This window comes from Maniola jurtina, chromosome 26 (assembly GCF_905333055.1).
Source record: "Maniola jurtina chromosome 26, ilManJurt1.1, whole genome shotgun sequence".
Lineage (NCBI taxonomy): Eukaryota > Metazoa > Arthropoda > Insecta > Lepidoptera > Nymphalidae > Maniola > Maniola jurtina.
The window spans coordinates 6,492,450-6,513,309 of NC_060054.1; the positions used below are offsets into that span (position 1 = coordinate 6,492,450).

General features: G+C 43.1%; 2 protein-coding genes across 2 annotated transcripts in view; both read left to right on the plus strand.

Annotated features, from left to right (window-relative positions):
- Positions 1-20,860, plus strand: part of LOC123878311 (zinc finger protein 345-like) — a 349,298-nt gene that overhangs the window by 153,798 nt on the left and 174,640 nt on the right. The gene's annotated exons all lie outside the window — the stretch shown is intronic.
- Positions 1-20,860, plus strand: part of LOC123878392 (spectrin beta chain, non-erythrocytic 2) — a 117,172-nt gene that overhangs the window by 53,473 nt on the left and 42,839 nt on the right. Inside the window, exons 14-32 of the mRNA XM_045925589.1 lie at positions 268-473; positions 2,028-2,116; positions 2,726-2,879; positions 3,378-3,513; positions 4,728-4,940; positions 5,578-5,727; positions 6,452-6,622; positions 7,472-7,652; positions 9,038-9,210; positions 9,556-9,746; positions 10,067-10,261; positions 11,395-11,569; positions 12,149-12,261; positions 13,364-13,476; positions 14,064-14,188; positions 15,047-15,192; positions 15,968-16,070; positions 16,567-16,640; positions 17,628-17,721. Coding sequence (XP_045781545.1) covers positions 268-473; positions 2,028-2,116; positions 2,726-2,879; positions 3,378-3,513; positions 4,728-4,940; positions 5,578-5,727; positions 6,452-6,622; positions 7,472-7,652; positions 9,038-9,210; positions 9,556-9,746; positions 10,067-10,261; positions 11,395-11,569; positions 12,149-12,261; positions 13,364-13,476; positions 14,064-14,188; positions 15,047-15,192; positions 15,968-16,070; positions 16,567-16,640; positions 17,628-17,721 — 2,802 coding nt within the window. The remainder of the gene's footprint in view (positions 1-267; positions 474-2,027; positions 2,117-2,725; positions 2,880-3,377; positions 3,514-4,727; positions 4,941-5,577; positions 5,728-6,451; positions 6,623-7,471; positions 7,653-9,037; positions 9,211-9,555; positions 9,747-10,066; positions 10,262-11,394; positions 11,570-12,148; positions 12,262-13,363; positions 13,477-14,063; positions 14,189-15,046; positions 15,193-15,967; positions 16,071-16,566; positions 16,641-17,627; positions 17,722-20,860) is intronic.

Sequence of the window (20,860 nt, forward strand, 5' to 3'; positions counted from 1 at the left end):
TTTTTTGGCCTGTTCAAAAATTAACTTCTTGAGTCAAAATCATTTTGCAAGACATATATTTCTTATTTCATACTAACACATAAATATGGATTATGCCTGAAATAAAACTTTATTTATTAATTTATAATTGTTTCTATCCGATGACTATAATTCATATCCGTTTACTAAAATTATTGCGTAAATTACTGAATTAATTTTGATCCTTCGAGCCGGATTGAAATAATTTAGTCAAACCGTATTTTTACTAACAGCCACCCTCATTTCCAGGCCCAATTCCAATCTGAAGAAGTTGGAAGACACCTTGTGGACGTGGAACGCCTGCTGCAACAGCACGCGTTGCAGGAGTTGCAGCTGGGAGCCCTGGAGGAGAGCATCAAGAGACTGGTGCGGCACGGCGCCGGGGCTGATGGGCCACAGCAGACCACGCAGCAGCTGCACCACCAGCTGCAACAGCTGGAGGATGCACTCACTGAGTAAGCAGCTGTATTGTGACGCGCTCTGCAGGAGTTGCAGCTGGGAGCCCTAGAGGAGAGCATCAAGAGACTGGTGCTGCACGGCGCCGGGGCTAACGGGCCGCAGCAGACCACGCAGCAGCTGCACCACCAGCTGCAACAGCTGGAGGATGCACTCACTGAGTAAGCAGCTGTATTGTGACACGCTCTGCAGGAGTTGCAGCTGGGAGCCCTAGAGGAGAGCATCAAGAGACTGGTGCGGCACGGCGCCGGGGCTGACGGGCCGCAGCAGACCACGCAGCAGCTGCACCACCAGCTGCAACAGCTGGAGGATGCACTCACTGAGTAAGCAGCTGTATTGTGACACGCTCTGCAGGAGTTGCAGCTAGGAGCCCTGGAGGAGAGCATCAAGAGACTGGTGCGGCACGGCGCTGGGGCTGATGGGCCACAGCAGACCACGCAGCAGCTGCACCACCAGCTGCAACAGCTGGAGGATGCACTCACTGAGTAAGCAGCTGTATTGTGACACGCTCTGCAGGAGTTGCAGCTGGGAGCCCTAGAGGAGAGCATCAAGAGACTGGTGCTGCACGGCGCCGGGGCTGACGGGCCGCAGCAGACCACGCAGCAGCTGCACCACCAGCTGCAACAGCTGGAGGATGCACTCACTGAGTAAGCAGCTGTATTGTGACACGCTCTGCAGGAGTTGCAGCTGGGACCCCTAGAGGAGAGCATCAAGAGACTGGTGCGGCACGGCGCCGGGGCTGACGGGCCGCAGCAGACCACGCAGCAGCTGCACCACCAGCTGCAACAGCTGGAGGATGCACTCACTGAGTAAGCAGCTGTATTGTGACACGCTCTGCAGGAGTTGCAGCTGGGACCCCTAGAGGAGAGCATCAAGAGACTGGTGCGGCACGGCGCCGGGGCTGACGGGCCGCAGCAGACCACGCAGCAGCTGCACCACCAGCTGCAACAGCTGGAGGATGCACTCACTGAGTAAGCAGCTGTATTGTGACACGCTCTGCAGGAGTTGCAGCTAGGAGCCCTGGAGGAGAGCATCAAGAGACTGGTCCGTGCGGCACAGCAATCCCACTAATATTATAAATGTGAAAGTGTGGTTCTCTGTCTATCTATCTGTCTGTCTGTCTGCCTACTTGTCTGCTCGTTAACCCAGTTTAACCAATTTTGATAGAATTTGGTACAGAGTTAGCTTACATCCCGGGGACGGACATAGGCTACTTTTTTTCTGCAATATTAAAGAGTTTCCACGGGATTCTTAAGAGTTTATCTGTTTAACCGATTTATATAAAATTTGGTACTTCGGCAATTTTTATCGCGGAAAAGCAAAGAGTTCCCATGGGTTTTTAAAAAAAACCTAAATCCAAGCGGATGGAGTCGCGGGCATCGGGATTTACCCACATTTCAAGGGTAAAAAAAATTTAAGGTACAGGAGTTTATTTACATTCCGGAGACGGAGGTTTAGGCCCAAGGTGGGCGGAGGTGGTGTAACTTAAAAAAGTCCAAGGACTCCATTGACTTAGGGGTTCCAAGATATAACCGTATCATTTTTGTTTACAGATTGGTTGCCGCAGCCAAAGACCGCAAAGCGCGCTTGGAGGACGCGAGGAACTTATACCAATTCCTGGAAGACCATGATGAGGAAGAAGGTACAGTTGAAATTTTGCTGGCAACTTCTAAAGGCATTGAATATCTTGAGTATGTTAAAGGGTATCGAGTGGGATATCAAATGAAAGAGAAAAAAATCTTAGTTCATAAATATTAATTTATAAAAAAACCGGCCAAGTGCGAGTCAGACTCGCGCAGCGAGGGTTCCGTACTCGGGTATTTGTTCCGACATTTTGCTCGATAAATCAAAAACTATTATGCTTAAAAATAAATAAAAATCTGTTTCAAAATGTACAAGTAAAGCCCTTTCATATGATACCCCACTTGGCATAGTTATCATTCTTTGAAAATTAAAACACATTTTAATTCACACTCAAATTCAAGATTTATTCCTTGACTTGTACCTACCTACCTGCCAAATTTCATGATTCTAGGTCAACGGGAAGTACTCTATAGGTTTTCTTGACAGACACGACGGACGAACAGACAGACAGACAACAAAGTGATCCTATAAGGGTTTCGTTTTTCTTTTTGAGGTATGGAACCCTAAAAAAACACAATTTTATATTATAACTATAGCTACCTGTCGACAGTTCGCGGGTAGTAGTCGGATTTTAGTGGTGTTTAACTTTAACTTGTTTTCGAAACAGGTTGGGTGACAGAAAAACAACGCATATGCCGTGCGGACGTCGCGGCCAAGGACGTCCGCGCCGTGCAAGCATTAAGGCAGAAGCACACTGCGCTCTTGCACGAACTTCGCGCCAGAGACCTAGTAGCCCAACGACATCGCTCTAAAGGACAGAGGTACGTATATGCGAACCTGAAGATCACTCAATTTCTCCCCCAAAAGTTGTCTGGTAGATGTCAATTTAGAGATGAAAGAAAAAACCGGCCAAGTGCGAGTCATACTCGCGCACCGAGGGTTTCGAAGAAACCGAATTCAATAAGGGTGGAATTGTGAGACAAACTAGTCACACTATCACACTTCACACTAAAATTATAAAGGCGAAAGTTTGTGTGTATGTGTGTGTGTGTGTACGTTTATGTTTGTTACTCCTTCGTGCAAAACCACTAGACGGATTTGGCTGAAATTTGGAATGGAGATAGATAATATCCTGGATTAGCACATAAGCTACTTTTTATCCCGGAAAATCAAAGAGTTCCCACGGGATTTTGAAAAATCTAAATCCACGCGGATGAAGGCGCGGGCATCGGCTAGTCTAAAAAAACTCTGTGGTTAGACGAAAATAATACAAAACTTGGTCCTTCGAACCGGATAAATCATCAATACTTTTATTTCAGCCTGATCGATGCCAAGCATCCCAAGAGCGTAGAGATTGAAAGGCGCCTCGCTTCCCTCAACAAGCAGTGGGAGATCCTCCGCGAGCTGGCCGAAGCGCGGGAGAAGCAGCTCGCTGATGCTGCGGAAGCGCACCAGGTAAACAAACCGGCCAAGTACGAGTCAGACTCGCGCACCGAGGGTTCCGTACTCGGGTATTGTTCCCGACATTTTGCACGATAAATCCAAAACTAGAATGCATAGAAATAAATGAAAACCTGTTTTAGAATGTACAGATAAAGCCCTTTCATATGACACCCCACTCGGTATTTTCATGATTTCCAAATTTCATGATTCTAGATCAACGGGAAGTACCCTATAGGTTTTCTTGACTAACGGACGGACAAACAGACAGACAACAAAGTGAATCTATAAGGGTTCCGTTTTTCCTTTTGAGGTACGGAACCCAAAAAAAGGACGTCAATTTCGTAATCAGTATTCCGAACATCCCCTGAAAAAAAAAACGTGTAGGGGCTTCTAACTTCGAACATATTAATATAACATGTACGCGGATTGGAAATCGTATGCAATGTTAATCGGGTTGCTTGTGCGTGCGCCAGGCACATTCCAATAAAGAAGTTAAACTCAACACATTTGGATTCCGAATTTTGGAGTCCTAATTCTCCAACTCAAAAAACTCACCAACCCAAAGACGTAAATTTTGAAAGCATTTATTTATTTATTTAAACAACGTTATTGTAACAAAATTACAAAGACAGAATAAATGATATACTTAATTAAACAAAGGGCGACATCATCACTAGAGTGATCTCTCCCAAGTCCCAGGTAATTAAATAAATAATACAAAGTTAAATAAATAGCATAGTGCACATCACACTATCACACTATCACACTAATATTATAAAGGCGAAAGTTTGTGTGTGTGTGTGTGTGTGTGTGTGTGTGCGTGTGTGTGTGCGTGTGCGTGTGCGTGTGCGTGTGCGTGTGCGTGTGCGTGTGCGTGTGCGTGTGCGTGTGCGCGTGCGCGTGCGCGTGCGCGTGCGCGTGTGCGTGTGCGTGTGTGTGTGTGTGTGTGTGTGTGTGTGTGTGTGTGTGTGTGTGTTTGTTACTCCTTCACGCAAAAACTACTGGACGGATTGGGCTGAAATTTAGAATGGAGATAGATTATACCCTGGATTAGCACATAGGCTACTTTTTATCCCGGAAAATTAAAGAGTTCCCACGGGATTTTTAAAAAACCTACATCCACGTGAACGAAGTCGCGGGCATCAGCTAGTAATATATTATGACAGAAAATAAAAATTTATAGTGATAGATAGTGTTTCTTGACACGATTTTGACTTTTTTCGCAGTTCTACGGCGACGCGAACGAAGCGGAGTCGTGGATGCGTGAGAAGCGTACGGTCGTCGCGAGCGAGGACTGCGGGCGCGACGCGGCGGGCGCTGCGGCGCTGTTGGCGCGGCAGCGGCTGCTGCACGACGAGCTGAGGGCGCACGCCGCGGAGCTGAAAGCGCTGGCTGCGGCCGCGCAACGGCTGACGGACCAGGGCATACACACGTTATTGGTGCGTACAAATTACTATTACAACCCGTGCGCATTAACATGGCACCTGGCTCGAACATAATCCCTCCTCCCACTTCCCCGCGCGATGCCCCGCTCTCGCCGTGCCGCTACTGGTCTCGCACGGCGCGGCGGCACGGCGAGAGCGGGACATCGCGCTTGGAAGTGGGAGGAGGGATTATGTTCGAGCCAGGTGCCATGTTAATGCGCACGGGTCATACATACAATGAAAAAAGATTCTGACGAATTAAGAACCTCTTTTTATAAAGTGTGTATCTGGCAAAATACTTCACAGGATCCTCTCTTTAACCCCCCCTTAGGGATGGATTGACCTCGCTGGTGCAGTGGTAAGTGCTGTGTTCTTATCAGTGGGAGATCTCGGGTTCGATTCCCGGCAGGGGTTTGGAATTTTACTATTGGTCTCGTGTGTTGGGAGGCTTCGGCCGTGGCTGGTTACCACTCTACCGGTAAAGTCGTGCCACCAAGCGATTTAGCGTTCCGGTACTGTGCCATGTAGAAACCAAAGGGGTGTGGGTTAAAGGTTTCGCAGATTAAGGTGCGTTTGGAATTCTCTCTGAATGTTTCATTACTGTAAACAGATGAACTGAATCATTGTTTTTACTTTATTCTTTCGTTTCCAGTTGCCAACAGAGGTAGAAGCGAATGCGGGTCTAGAACAAGAAGAGGAATGGGTGAACGAATCCAGATTAGTGCCCACAGAAGTATGGGAGGAGGAACCCGTGGAAAGACTTGAGCATAGAACTGTCACAGAGCAGAGGAGTGTGCCACAAGTAAGTAAAAATAATTTGCAGTGCAAAATTTTTCCATTTGAACATCCCTTTTGCGCCCAAATTGTCCAGAATTTGAACTTTGTGGTGAAATCAGCCACTTATCCATTGTAAGGTTTTATATTTTATTTTAAAAATAGAACTCATTCCTAACCGTCTACTTTCTATAAAAACATAAGAAAAATATAACTGTGTCATACAAAATGTCCGTTGTTGTTTTTTTCCATGTAGTTTATTTAAATAATGAAACCTACATCCATACTTGATATTATAAATGCGAAAGTGTCTGTCTGTTAGCTTTTCACGGCCTAACAGTTGAACTGATTTTGATGGTACAGAGTTAGCTTATATCCCAGGAAAGGACTACTTTTTACTAAGCTACTTTTTACCCCGGAAAATCAAAGAGTTTCCACAGGTTTCGTGAACTATGAGATCAACAGAGGACAGGCTAGATTTGTGGAAAAATTTAAGGAAAACTGTTACTTAATCTTGGATTTTGATTAGATGGGCTGCATATTATTAAATCCAGGCAATCCGGAGAAAACCTTGTATACTGCCCATTTATTTCTCGGCAATTTCCAATATGAGAAGTTTCAAATTGTCATCAAACGTAAGCCTATATCACAAAAAAAATTTAACCTTGTACTCTCTAAACGGTAGCTTACCTTCTAAACTACATCTAACCCACTATAACCTCAAAATATCCCCCCCATTTTTCTCCCACCAGGTCAAAGCTTTGTACGCGTTCAGCGGGCAAGGGATCTCCATAGCCAAAGGGGAGGTGATGTTCCTCATCAGCAAGACCAACCCCGACTGGTGGTCGGTGCGGAAGGCCGACCGCACCGACGGCTTCGTGCCGGCCAACTACGTGCGGGAGATCGAGCCGAGAGTTGTACCGGTGAGTCTTACAGTTCAGCGGGCAAGGCATCTCCATAGCCAAAGGGGAGGTGATGTTCCTCATCAGCAAGACCAACCCCGACTGGTGGTCGGTGCGGAAGGCCGACCGCACCGACGGCTTCGTGCCGGCCAACTACGTGCGGGAGATCGAGCCGAGAGTTGTACCGGTGAGTCTTACAGTTCAGCGGGCAAGGCATCTCCATAGCCAAAGGGGAGGTGATGTTCCTCATCAGCAAGACCAACCCCGACTGGTGGTCGGTGCGGAAGGCCGACCGCACCGACGGCTTCGTGCCGGCCAACTACGTGCGGGAGATCGAGCCGAGAGTTGTACCGGTGAGTCTTACAATTTTTTTTTGTTTAAGAAAATATCATATTCCGAACCATACTATTTTTTTAAATTCAGAAACAAGTCAGCCCTTGACTGCAATCTCACCTACTGGTAAGTGATGATACACTCTAAGATGGAAGTGGGCTAACCTGGACGGGGTATGGCAGTTTACGTTAAACCTATACTCCTTTAGTTTCTACACGGCATCGTACCGGAACGCTAAACCGCTTCGCGGGCTTTGCCGGTGGGGTGGTAACTAGCCACGGCCGAAGCCTTCCACCAGAAAAACACATAGCGCTTATTAACACATGACGCTTATAGAATAGAATAGAATAGATTTTTATTCAAATAAACTTTTTACAAGTTATTACTGCTATGTTAAATTATTTCTTCTTGTTTTCGACAAAAAATATGGTATAGCTACTTTTATAGAGCTGAGCGGTCTCGGTTGAGATCCTAAGCACACTCCGCAAGATGGCCCTTCGAGCCGGATTTCCTAAATTTTTGGGGTTATCTTGGCAGGTCCAAGTCCGTCGCCCGGAGAAGGTGCGAACAGTGCAGCGAGTGAAGAAGACAGTGCTGGTGAAGCAGGTGGTGCAGGTGAAGAGGGGGGCTCCGGCGCGGCGGCAGAGGGCTGCGCCCCCCGCGCCCGCGCCGCACCCGCCCGTGCAGCAGCGCATGCAGCAGATCCAGGGGGAGTACGGTGAGTGATGAGAACAGTTGACTTTGCAATTAAAACTAGAAACCGTGATAGGCTCGCATATCCTACGCTCCGCCTCAGGAAAGTTGGAAAATCGTTTGTGGGAATGAGTGTAATATTTTATAATAAAATTCCACAATCAATTTTGGACTTGCCTTTACACAAGTTTAAAAAATCTATTAAAAGTATGCTCCTGAAAAAAGCTTATTATACAATCGAAGATTATGTAAATGAAAAAAAAGCTTGGATTTGATGCGCTCCAGCAATACACGGCGCTGCAATTGCTTGTATACAGTATGGCATATTATTGTAAATTGTACATTTAAAAAGAGCAACCGCCGAGTTTCTTGCTGGTTCTTCTCGGTAGGAACAGCATTCCGAACCAGTGGTAGATTATTTTGACGATTCAAAAGCACTTGTAAAAGTTTAATTGAATAAAAATAATTTGAATTTGAATTAGACATTGTAAGGTCTACATCTCCTTAGGATGCTCCGGTGTCGGGGCGAAACGCGCGTCGAGTGGTGTTGGAATTTGTGTAGTGCTGCGTACCATACAGATTTCGTTGGTTTGGCGGATTATAGCAAATTAAGCTTTCGGTTCCTTGTATATCATGGACTTCCGCAAAATAACGCCTGCTTCTATAATACATTTAGAACAGTTCATCATCATCGTATAACCATATATACATCATATAACCGAGAGGTTGATGGGGCCATGGGTGGTTGGAGGGTTGTTCCTATCTACTAAAGGAAAAAAAAAAAACAAAAAAAAGTTCATCATCATCGTTAACCGATAGACTCCACAGCTGGACATAGGTCTCTTGTAGGGACTTCCACGCTCCACGGTCTAGCGCCGCCGATATCTAGCGGCTCCCTCCGACTCGTTTGATGTCGCCTGTCCACCTAGTGGGGGTCTACCGACCACCAAACATAGTAGAACCGTTCAGACACATACATAGCTGATCTTAAAATCCTTTATAACTCTTGAAAAAACCCCACTTTCCAAAAATTCGCCTGCTTATGGAACCCTTTCTCTCCTTAAAAATCTGCTTCTTTGAAAACTTCTGACCTCTTGAAAATCAGGTTTTGAAAATTGAAAATCTCTTGAAAATCAAAAAAAGGAATACTGTGTTGTCAGGGTTCAGTGAGTTTCTTTTTTTTTAACAAATCGTCTAATTGCTTGAACAGATCCCCATGTATCGTTAGAATCCTTAGATCATCCTAAGCGACACTTGCTATCTATTTTTGAATAAAAAAATACAGTATGGCGGCTGTATGGCGTCATTTTCAAATGTGTTTTTTTTTACGTTTTAGCTTATTTTTTGGCGAGGCGATCGTGTTTTTAATTTTTTTTTTAAAGTATAATCAATATTTGTGTATATCCACAGAGGAACTCTTGAAGCTGTCAGAGGCTCGTCGAGCCCAGCTGGAAGACGCAATCAAGCTGTACAGCTTCTTTGCCGAGTGCGATGACTTCGACAAGTGGATACGGGACAGGGAGAAGATGCTGCGAACTGATGACCCAGAGGACAGCGTCGACACTGCCAAGAGGAAATATGAGGTGAGTGCCATATCCCTCGAAACTACATAATCATAGACATATCGTCGTCTTAGAGTGAAAACCTCGGGAATGCATTTTTGCTCAAATTTATTTTATTGCGTTTCTAGGAAGAAAACTTCGCAACGCACATCCTGATCTGACTAATTTGTTCATTCGATACTCGTAACGCCATCTATGACATTAAATGAGAAACTCAAAAACATAATAGATGCCATACGAAAATTTTACAGCACGCAGTTTTTTCTTCCTCCTGAAAAGTTACTTCTTTTACACTTACGAGGTTTTCACTCTAAGCCGTCGATATATGCTTCTACTGTTGGACATCATCCTTCATTTTTTTTGCAGAAATTCGTCACGGACCTGTCCGCGGCGTCCAAACGCCTGGAAACTATTGACGCTGCAGCAGAAGAGCTGGTGGCAGCCAATCACAGCCAAGCCGCCAAAGCGACGGCGCGACGACAGCAGCTGAGGCAGCAGTGGGATAGACTGCTGAGGTTGAAGCAGCAGAAAGAGAAGAGTCTAGAAGGAGCTTCCAGGTGAGCAACTTGTCGACGAACTAGTCCTAACGAACCAACTCATTGACTAGTGTGAATGAATTAAAATAATAAGCAAACCCAGTGGAACCAAATCTTGAGGCTAAAACAGCAGAAAAAGTCTAGAATAAAAGGAGCTTCTGGTTAGCCATTGCCTAGGAGTTTGTCGAATGTGCTTAGGATAAAAACCAGTCAAGTTCGAATAGGACTTGCTCACGAAGGGTTCCGTACCATCGTACATGATAATATAACACTACTTGTTAATTTGTATGGCGGCCATTTTTGTTTTTTTTTTTGCATTTAACTTTTTTGCATTTTCACAGTGTGGAACTGTTCAACCGGACATGCGACGAGGCGCTGGACTGGATGTCGGAGAAGGAGCAGCAGCTGGCCGCGGGGGGCGCGCCCGCCGCAGACTTGCGCACCGTGCGCGCGCTGCAGCGCAGACACGCGCAGCTGGAGCGCGAGCTGGAGCCGCTGAGGGAGAAAGTCAACACCGTTACCCTGCTCGCCGATTCGTAAGTTAACCAATCTACTTCTGCAGCGTGGAACTGTTCAACCGGACATACGATATTTGATTCGTAAGTTAACACCGTTACCCTGCTCGCCGATTCGTAAGTTAACACCGTTACCTTACCTGTGGATTCGTAAGTTAACACCGTTACCTTACCTGTGGATTCGTAAGTTAACACCGTTACCTTGCTTGTGGATTCGTAAGTTAAAACCGTTAGCTTGCTCGTCGATTCGTAAGTTAACACCGTTACCTTACCTGTGGATTCGTGAGTTAACACCGTTACCTTACCTGTGGATTCGTAAGTTAACACCGTTACCTTGCTTGTCGATTCGTAAGTTAAAACCGTTAGCTTGCTCGTCGATTCGTAAGTTGCGGGCATCATTTAGTTTCACATGAATTTTGCATTTTCAGATAGTTGATTGTATTTGAGCATTTTTATAAATGTTAGCAAATGATTTTTTTTTTCTGATTTTTTTTACTTTTGTTCAGATACAAGTTAGCCCTTGACTGCAATCTCACCTAGTGGTAAGTGATGATGCAGTCTAAGATGGAAGCAGGTTAACCTGGAAGGGTTATGGCAGTTTTCATTAAACCCATACTCCTTTGGTATTTACACGGTATCATACCGGAACGCTAAATTTATGAACTTTGTATGAACTGTATATGGATAAAAATGTGGTTTTGTTGTCACATGCAGCGTTTTGCAATGGTTACAAATGAATGGGTATGTTAATTACATTTATGTAGAGTATGCAAATATAAAAACCATTATTTCTATTTTTAGGGGGTTTTAAGAAAAATACATAAAACTGTACAAATGTTTCTGGCAAATCCTTTGAAATATTTGAACTTAGGATTATCTCAAAAAGAAATTTTTATAGCCCATTTAAGAATGAGAGAATTTTTGAAAATAAAGGAGGCAGAGTTTCTTTCTGGATCATTACATAATATTATGTACAGAATTTCAAATTAGTGGCAGATAACAAGGAACATATTGCTTTAGAAAAGCATTGATTCTGACTTTGAAATGTGGCTTTCGAAGCATAACTTCTTAAGAGAAGTGTTCCTAACATAAAAAACAAAAAAAAAATTATGAGTGTGTCCCACAATCCCTCACGTATTTTTTTTAATTCTCAGCGTAAAATCTCAATATCCAACCGAGCGCGCCAACGTGGAAGGGAGACAGAAACAGCTGGAAGCGGCCTGGGGAAGATGCAGGGCCCAAGCGGCTGAACGAAGAGTGAGGCTGGAGAGTGCTGTGGGTCACCAGGTGTTCGCCAACGGAGCGAGGCAGCTGCAGGACTGGATACAGGTAAGAGAGAGATAGAAACAGCTGGAAGTGGAGTGGGAAAGATTCAGGGCTCAAGCGGCGGAAAGATGAGCGAAGCTGGAGAGTGCTGTAGGTCACCAGGTGTTCGCCAACGAAGCGAGACAGCTGCAGGACTGGATACAGGTGAGAGAGAGAGATATAAAAACATCTGTAAGTAGTTAAAAGACGAAGTTCAGGAAAAGAATCTGGCACAACGGGTGGTCGAAGTATACCAGGCACTTAGATGGTGAGGGTGACATTGCTTGCGGTGATGTGCGGTGCGGTTGTAGAAAATGAAGTGTGGAATAAGATCAAACAACTCCTTAGAACTCCCCATTATAAAGGCGATAGAACACGCACGTCTCTTGCGATTCTCCAGGCTTTCCAACGAGCCGGTTATTTTGGGATCCTCCAAAAGTCTAAGAAATTATAAAATTCCAAACCCCTGCCGGGAAACGAACCCGGGACCTCCCACTAATAAGATCACAGCGCTCACCACTGCACCACGGAGGTCGTTGTTGTCATTAAAGTTTTTTTTTTCAATTAAGTTAGTATTATATATGTTATTTGTGCGGTTAACAGAAAGTCCGCGAGCAAGTGTCTTCTAACGTCCAAGCCAAGGACGTGGCCACCGCGGAGGCGCTGGTCAAGCAGCACCAAGAACTGCACGATGACATCAAGGCGCACGACGATGAGTGAGTCTGCCTCATCAACATTTCTTTTGCCTTTACCTAGTATTTTTATGCTATTACTAGCTGACGCCCGATACTTCGTCTGCCAGGATTTAGGTTTTTCGAAATTCCGGGGGAACTCTTTGGTTTTCCGGGATAAAAAGTAGCCTATGTGCTAATCCAGGATATTATCTATCTCCATTCCGAATTTCAGCCAAATCCGTCCAGTGGTTTTTGTGTGAAGGAGTAACAAACATACACACACATACACAAACTTTCGCCTTTATAATATTAGTGTGATTATACTACCTAAACGCAATCCAATACCAAGAACCATCCTCACTCACTTGTAGTTTTAATGATTAAGAACCGATTTTTCAACCGTCATTTAACTTCCTATTCTTCACTCGATTGGTGGCTTATTGTAGTGCCCATTTAACTTTTATCTGAAGAATAAATTTGACGTATTGACAGATTTCCAGTACAAACACTGTCAAACCCTCAAATTTATACCTCAGATAAAAGTTATTTGACGATTGAAAAATGGTAATGACGATTTAGTGCAAAACTTGGGGTCAATGCCTCGCCTACGACCACGCGATACCTATCTACGCAACGTTTGTTGACCTCTAGCGTCAGTCAGATGTTTTATTTGCAATATGTTTCGTTTTTGCCAGCGTTGCAATTACACTCATATCATAATGATAAAAAAATACCCATTCGTAATAATAAAAAATGATATGAATAAATAATATTATAACAGAGAGGAAAGAACTATCTTTCCTCTCTACCTGTTTCAGTCGAAGTTTAAATGAATGAATAAAGACGTTAGTGGACTTCGTCTGTGTTGGCGTTTGCTGGCGCGAGTACTCTGCCTTTTTGAAGTGGGTTTTTTTTTTTGTTAAAAGTGGCCGGGTTTTGTGTTTTAATGGTGTTTATGGTGGTGGAACTGACTGGGAAGCGCTCTAAAAGGGCGCCGCGCGTGTGTCGGCGAGCGCCGGTACAGATGAGGTCCATACTTGTATAGTTTCCCTGACTTGTAAATAACAACAAACTCGACATTGGCTAATCTTTGTAAAGCCAGACGAGAGAGAAAAAGACGTTAGTTTTTTTTTAATGTTCACAGGTTCAAAGAAGTGATAGGTCTGGGCAAACAGCTGGTAGCTTCCAACCCCTCTCTCGCGGATGTGGCAGAAACCGCGAAAATGCTGGAGGCAGAACAACAGGCTATAATTAAAGGTATGCCATCACTAGCTGATGCCCGCGACTTCGTTCGCGTGGATGTAGGTTTTTTAAAAATCCCGTGGGAACTATTTGATTTTCCGAGATAAAAAACACCCTCTGTGCTAATCCAGGGTATAATCTATCTCCGTTCTAAATTTCAGCCCGATCCGTCCAGTAGTTTTTGCGTGAAGGAGTAACAAACATACACACAAACTTTCGCTATTATAATATTAGTGTGCTAGTGTGTGACAGGTCAGGAAATGTCATCAACAATAGCCTCAATAACTCATCGTTTGAGGAGCGGACTGAATTCCGTAAGGTCGGCGGTTTAATATATGTACTTAAAAAAAAAAATTGGTTGTCTGTAAAGTCTGTTTACTGACGATAGTTGAACGTGACAACAAAGGCCGATTGTGCTTCTTTGTCGCTCGTTCCGCGCTCTCGCTTGTACTTCAAGCCTTACATGGAACGCCTCAGAGCGAGGTAACGCCGCATGAGTCATGTCTTTTCGTGCGTGCAGCCGGCTCTATCAAATTATAAGACGTTGTCACGTCAAAAAGTGTTTGTATGCCACTTGCTTCAACGGATATTTTTCTTCACAGAATGGCAAGCCAAGGACCTGCATTTGAAGCAATGCCTCCAGCTGCAAAGCTTCAACCGCGAGGCGGACCAGATCGACGCGTCCAGTGGAGCGCACGAGGCGTTCTTAGACTACAACCACTGTGGCGTGAGTTTGTATAGATCTAACTACACTAGAGCCGTGATAGTATAGTGGTTAAGACGCCCGCCTCGTATTCAGAAGGTCGGGGGTTCGATCCCGGGCACGCACCTTTAACTTTTCGGAGTTATGTGCGTTTTAAGCAATTAAATATCACTTGCTTTAACGGCGAAGGAAAATATCGTGAGGAAACCTGTATCTTAAGTATAGAATGTAACGAATGAGACCGACGATGTAACCTTTAATTCAATTCAATTCAAAATATTTTTATTCAATTAGACTTTTACAAGTTCTTTTGAATCGTCAAAAGCATCTACCACTGGTTCGGAATGCCTTTCCTACCGAGAAGAACCAGCAAGAAACTCGGCGGTTGCTCTTTCAGAATGAGAAGGTTTTAGACGATAGTCTACCACGCTCGCCAAGTGTGGGTTGGCAAACTTCACACTCCTTTGAGAACACTATGGAGATTTCTCAGGCATGTAGCCAGCGGAGTCCCTATGTAAAAGCACCCCGGAGGACTTCGTCTGTGGTGGCGTTTGCAGGCGCCCGTGCGGTGCTTTTTTGGAGTGTTTTTTTTTTGTGAGAAGTGGCCGGTTTTTGTGTTCTGCTGGTGTTTATTGGTGGTGGAACTGACTGGGAAGCGCTCTAAAGGGGCGCCGGCACAGGCCACAGACGAAGTCCATACTTATACATATAGTTTCCTTAACTTGTAAATAACTACAAACTTGACATTGGCTAATCAGTGTAAAGCCAAATGAGAGAAAAAAAAAAGCACCCCGGATGGGTTCGAAACTAGCCGGGCCTACGTCGACTAAATACGTGAGTATAGCTGGAATAATCTATACTTATACTATATTTTGTCTCCAGTCATCAGTGGACGAAGCAGAGGCGCTGCTCAAACGCCACGAAGAGCTGGAAGCTAGACTGACTGCTCAGGATGAACGCCTGGCCGCTTTTGCCCAGAAGGCACACAGCCTAGCGAACCAGAAGAACAAGCATTATGCTGCAGACCAGTAAGTTTTGTATAAACTACTGCTTAACTGCCTCGTTTGTCTAGTGGCTAGCATTTTCAACTGAAAATGACTAGGGTTTGATTCGAGGCCAAAAAATAGTTAAATATTGGGTTTTTCTTTTGAAAAATTCTCAGTACTAGCCCAGAGTTAGCAAGTTGGCGGTGTTTCATCCCCATTACTCGGACAACACGTAAAGCCGTCGATCCTGCGCCTGATCTCTCTTCGGTTGTGTCGGATTTCCGTCCCATCGGGGTATGAGAGTGAGAGAGAGTGCACCAGTGCTTGCATATACACTTGTGCACAATATAATATCTCGCAGAATTTCGCGGAATTTGGTCGATATTACTTTTGACGTGACAACGTCTTATAATTCGATAGAGCCGGCTGCACGCACGAAAAAACATAACTCATGCGGCGTTACCTCGCTCTGAGGCGTTCCATGTAAGGCTTGAAGTGCAAGCGAGAGCGCGGAACGAGCGACAAAGAAGCACAATCGGCCTTTGTTGTCACGTTCAACTATCGTCAGTAAACAGACTTTACAGACAACCAATTTTTTTTTAAGTACATATATTAAACCGCCGACCTTACGAAATTCAGTCCGCTCCTCAACCGATGAGCTATTGAGGCTATTGTTGATGACATGTTGACATTTCCTGACCTGTCACACACTATCACCGACGTCAGTAAACCGACTTTACAGACAACCAATTTTTTAATATCTTGAGAGTGAGGGAATATAGTGACTGATAAAACATTTTGACTTTGATTTGTCCAGTATCGAGGCCCGTCGCGCGGCCGTTCTGCAGAGGAGAGACAACGTGCGGCGTGCGGCTGCCGAGAGACGCCGGGCGCTGTTGGCTAGCTTGGCTCACCAACAGGTTTGTTGACATTCACTACATTTTTAGGGTTCCATATCCATAAAAAACAAAAGAAAAATAAAACCGACTTCAAAAACCACTAACACTAAAAAGTAACAAATAATAATTTTTGTTTAGCTACACGTGTAATGTACCTAGGTATGAAGTCGAGCGAGCATAATAAAACAAAATTAGAAATCCAAGTGTGAAGCTCGCCCGACTTCATACCTAGGTACATTACACGTGTATCACACGTCGCGGTCGGTTAAAAAGGATTCCCTTATAACTTCGTTGTCCATCTGTCTATCAAGATTATTTTTCTCAGGAACGTATAGAGGTATCCAGTTGACATTAAAATAAAATATTCTCCATGAGAGGTTTCGGCCATGGCTAGTTTTTAATGTTAAGATACACCGAGCGACAGAAAAACGATTTTTCACTCTATCGCTATCTATCGGCCGTTCGCGGGTAGTAGTCGGGTTTATTGCTGTTTGACTTTATCTTGTTTAATTTTCAGTTCGTAGCAGCAACAGAGGAGTTGCAAGCGTGGATACAAGACAAAACTAGGACGGCTAAGGACCAGAGTTACAGGTACTTTCCTTTGTTAACTTACTTTATACACAACTAGCGACCCGCCCCGGCTTCGCACGGGTGTTCCGGGATAAAATATAGCCTATACGGATTCGGAAGAATCCCTCTAAGTAATGGTAAAAGAAATTTTGAAATCGGTCCAGAAGTTTTTGAGCCTATTCAATACAAACATACAAAAATACAAAAATACAAAGGTTTCCTCTTTATAATATTAGTATAGACTACCCAAAAAAAAGAGTGTCATGCTCTCAAGATCACGTGTAAAGTAAACAAGTAAGAAACTCGGCGGTAGATTTAGCATTTTTTTTATTCACTATAGGTAAGCACTTGACCACAATCACACCTGATGGAAAGTGATGATTTGGTCTAAGATGGGACGCGTTTACCTAGAAGGTGCCTATTCACTCTTGTTTTAAAGATACCCGGATTGTAAGTAATTATAAGAATAAGAATTTTTTTAAATAAAGAAGAATAGCGAGCAAATGAGCGGGCGGATCACCTGATGTTAAGTGTTTACCCGCCGCCCAAGAACATTGGCAGCACCAGAGGAACCGGCCTTTCAGGAATTTGTTGGTCCGTATGGCCCTTGAATTATCCTCATGTTGTAATCTAGTAGGAACACCGCCAAAGAGAGTTGATTCCACAGTTTCCATGTGCGTGGAAAAAAGGATCTAATCCGCCCAGCCGTAGATTGGCACACCGCTAACACGAGGCTATTTTTATACCAGTTTAGCGCTATCTCGCTTACACACTCGCAAATTCATATCTTACCTCTCACTCAACACTACGCGTTCAAGGCCTAAGCAAGCTTTTTTCAACCAAACCCAGCGTAAGCTGAACGGCCTCGGCTATACAACGGCCCTACTTTGCAGAGTTCTTCTTATACCAGCCACCCTGTGTGCCAGAATCGGCGTTTTACGCCTACTGGCAATTATTATGAGGGTGAAATTGATTACGGAATATATTTTATTGCGGTTTTATTTCCAGGGACTTGGCGAATTTGGAGCGAAAGCTGCAAAAACACGAGGCGTTCGAGCGGGAGTTGCAAGCCAACGAGAAGCAACTGAGAAATGTTGAGAGCGTGAGTTTTTATACTTTACCTATTGATGTAGAATAGTATGTATAAACTTTAGACGTCTGATCACGAACAAAATAACTCACTCAAGTGGCCAGGTCTTTAGAGTTTGATACCTCAAAAGAAAAAACGGAACCCTTATAGAATCACTTTGCTGTCTATCCGTCTGCCCGTCTGTCGTGTCAAATTCAAATTCAAATTCAAATTCAAAATGTTTTTATTCAATTAGACTTTTACAAGTTCTTTCGAATCGTCAAAAGCATCTACCACTGGTTCGGAATGCCTTTCCTACCGAGAAGAACCAGCAAGAAACTCGGCGGTTGCTCTTTTCAAAGATTTGATATACAATATTATGCCATGTATAAAAGCAATTGAAGTCCTGCGCATTGCTGGAGCGAATCGAAGTTCAAATCCACGCTTTTTTATCATTTACATAATCTTCGATAGTATAATATGCTTTTCTCAAGAGCATATTTTTAATAGATTTTTTGAACCTGTGTAAAGGCAAGTCCAAAATTGACTGAGGAATTTTGTTATAGAAGATTATACCCATTCCCACAAATGACTTTTGGACCTTCCTGAGACGGAGTGTAGGAGTCGCAAGCCTGTTACGGTGTCTAGTCAGCCTGTTGTGTAGATCGCCAACCCTCTTGTATCTAAGAATATTTTGTCTTACAAAAATTATGTTGTTGTAAATATATTGAGAGGCTACGGTAAGGATACCTATTTCCTTAAATTTTTCTCGAAGTGAATCGCGTGGTTTTAAGTTATAAATTGCGCGTATTGCCCTTTTTTGTAATACAAAAATTCTCCCAATATCTGCCGCTCTACCCCATATTAAGATTCCATAAGACATAATACTATGAAAATAAGCAAAATATACTATCTTTGCGGTCTCCACGTCAGTTAATTGTCGAATCTTTCTAACCGCGTAAGCAGCAGAGCTTAGTTTGCCAGCAAGAGTTGATATATGGGTGCCCCATTGCAGCTTCGCATCTAAGGTTATCCCCAAAAATGTAGTAGTCTCTTCTATTTTCAAAATATCATTATTTATCATTAAATTAATGTTACTTGTGTTCTTGGTATTGGGCAGTGCGAATTCAATACACTTAGTTTTTTTTGCATTTAAAAGTAGATTATTTACAGTAAACCAGTGAGTTACCTGAGATATGGCACCATTTATATCGTCAAAATTGTCCTTATTTCTATCGACTTTAAAAATCAAAGACGTATCGTCAGCAAATAGTACGATATCGCAAATATTTTGGACTACATATGGTAAATCGTTTATGTATACTAAGAACATGAAAGGACCTAGAATAGAGCCTTGAGGAACACCCATTAGTGAGGCTGATCCGGATGACTTCACATCATTCACACATACTGTTTGAATACGATCACTAAGATATGACGCAATGAGACCAAGCGCAGTGTCTTTGATTCCATAGTGGCTCAATTTAACTAAAAGAGTCTCGTGCTCAACGCAATCAAATGCCTTGGATAAATCACAGAAAATACCAATGGCATTCTGTGACCCCTCCCACGCATTGAATATATGCTTTAACAGCATTGCGGCCGCGTCGGTTGTTGATCGACCTTTAGTGAAGCCATACTGTTCAGAATGGAGTAGCTTATTTAAATTGAAATGCTGAAGCAGTTGGTTGAGCATGATTTTCTCAAATATCTTGCTCAGTGTTGGCAAAATTGAAATTGGCCTGTAATTGTTTGGGTCACTTTTGCTACCCGATTTAAAAAGAGGTATCAATTTACTACATTTCATGAGATCTGGAAAAGCGCCTGTATCCACAGACTCATTAAAAATTAAGGCTAGATATGGCGCAATAATATCAATAATATTGTTAATTATTTTTACTGATATTCCCCACAGATCTCCGGTTTTTTTGCTTTGTAAAGATTTGAACACTTTAACAATGTCATATGGAGTAACGTATTCAAACCAAAACAACACACCGCATTCAGTGACATTGGCCCTGAGAAGATCATAGGCTTCTGTTGGTGAAGAGCTAAGGGAACTAGTAGTGATGACTGGAATGTTCTGGAAAAAATTCTCAAATGTATTTGCAATTTCAATATTGGAGTCAATAATACGGTTATTAATTTTTAGCTCCAATTTATTGTTATGCACTTTTTGTTTCCCAGTTTCATCCGTGATGATATCCCAAGCTGCTTTAATTTTATTATCAGAATTAATAATTTTTTGCTTTATGCAGAGTGACTTTGCTTGTATGCAAACCTTTTTGAATAATTTTGAATAATTTTTTACATATTCAACAAATGTGGGAGTGTAGTTATATTGTTTTTCTGCATACAAGTCGAACAACTTATTTCTACTTTTATAGATGCCAACAGTAGCCCAGTCACTAAATTTAAGATTTTTAAACAGTTTTTTTTCTACAATTTTAAAGGTAGAATTAAATTGAGAGTTTATGAGATCAAAAAAAGCATTATAGTGTTCATCCGGACCACCCTGAGTAAAGTCAAGTTTAGGTAAAGCAGTTAAAACCTTTAGTTTGAACTGCTTTACCTTTTTAGTGGTTACTGGCCTATACTTTATTAACTTTGTTATGTCTTGATTATCACTGGGAACAGATATCATTTGTCCACAGTGATCGGATCTTAGATTCGTCATGATCGATTTTGCGACAATCTTACAGTCACAGAAAATGTTATCTATACAAGTGGCTGAATTTGCAGTTATCCGTGTTGGTTCATTGAAAATTTTCTGTAAATTAAAGCTTTTAAATAAATTGAGTAATCTGTCAGTAAAAGAAGTGTGAAGCAAAATATCAATATTGAAGTCTCCACAAACTAATATCTTTTTTGATGACCTACATATCCGCCTCAAGGCCTCTTCCATAACGTCCTCAAACAGAACAAAGTCACCTGAGGGGGGTCGGTACACGCACACGACAATATAGCGCTCCAGCTCAACACAGGACAGCTCAATAGTGCGTTCCAATGAAAGATTAACAATGTCTTTCCGTTCTTTATAATTGATATTGTTGCGGGTTAATATTAAAGACCCTCCGCGTATAGCTTTCTTTCTAGAGAACGCACTTGACAATTGATAATGTTTTAAATTTACTATTAATTTTATGTCAGTCAGGAAAACCTATAGGGTACT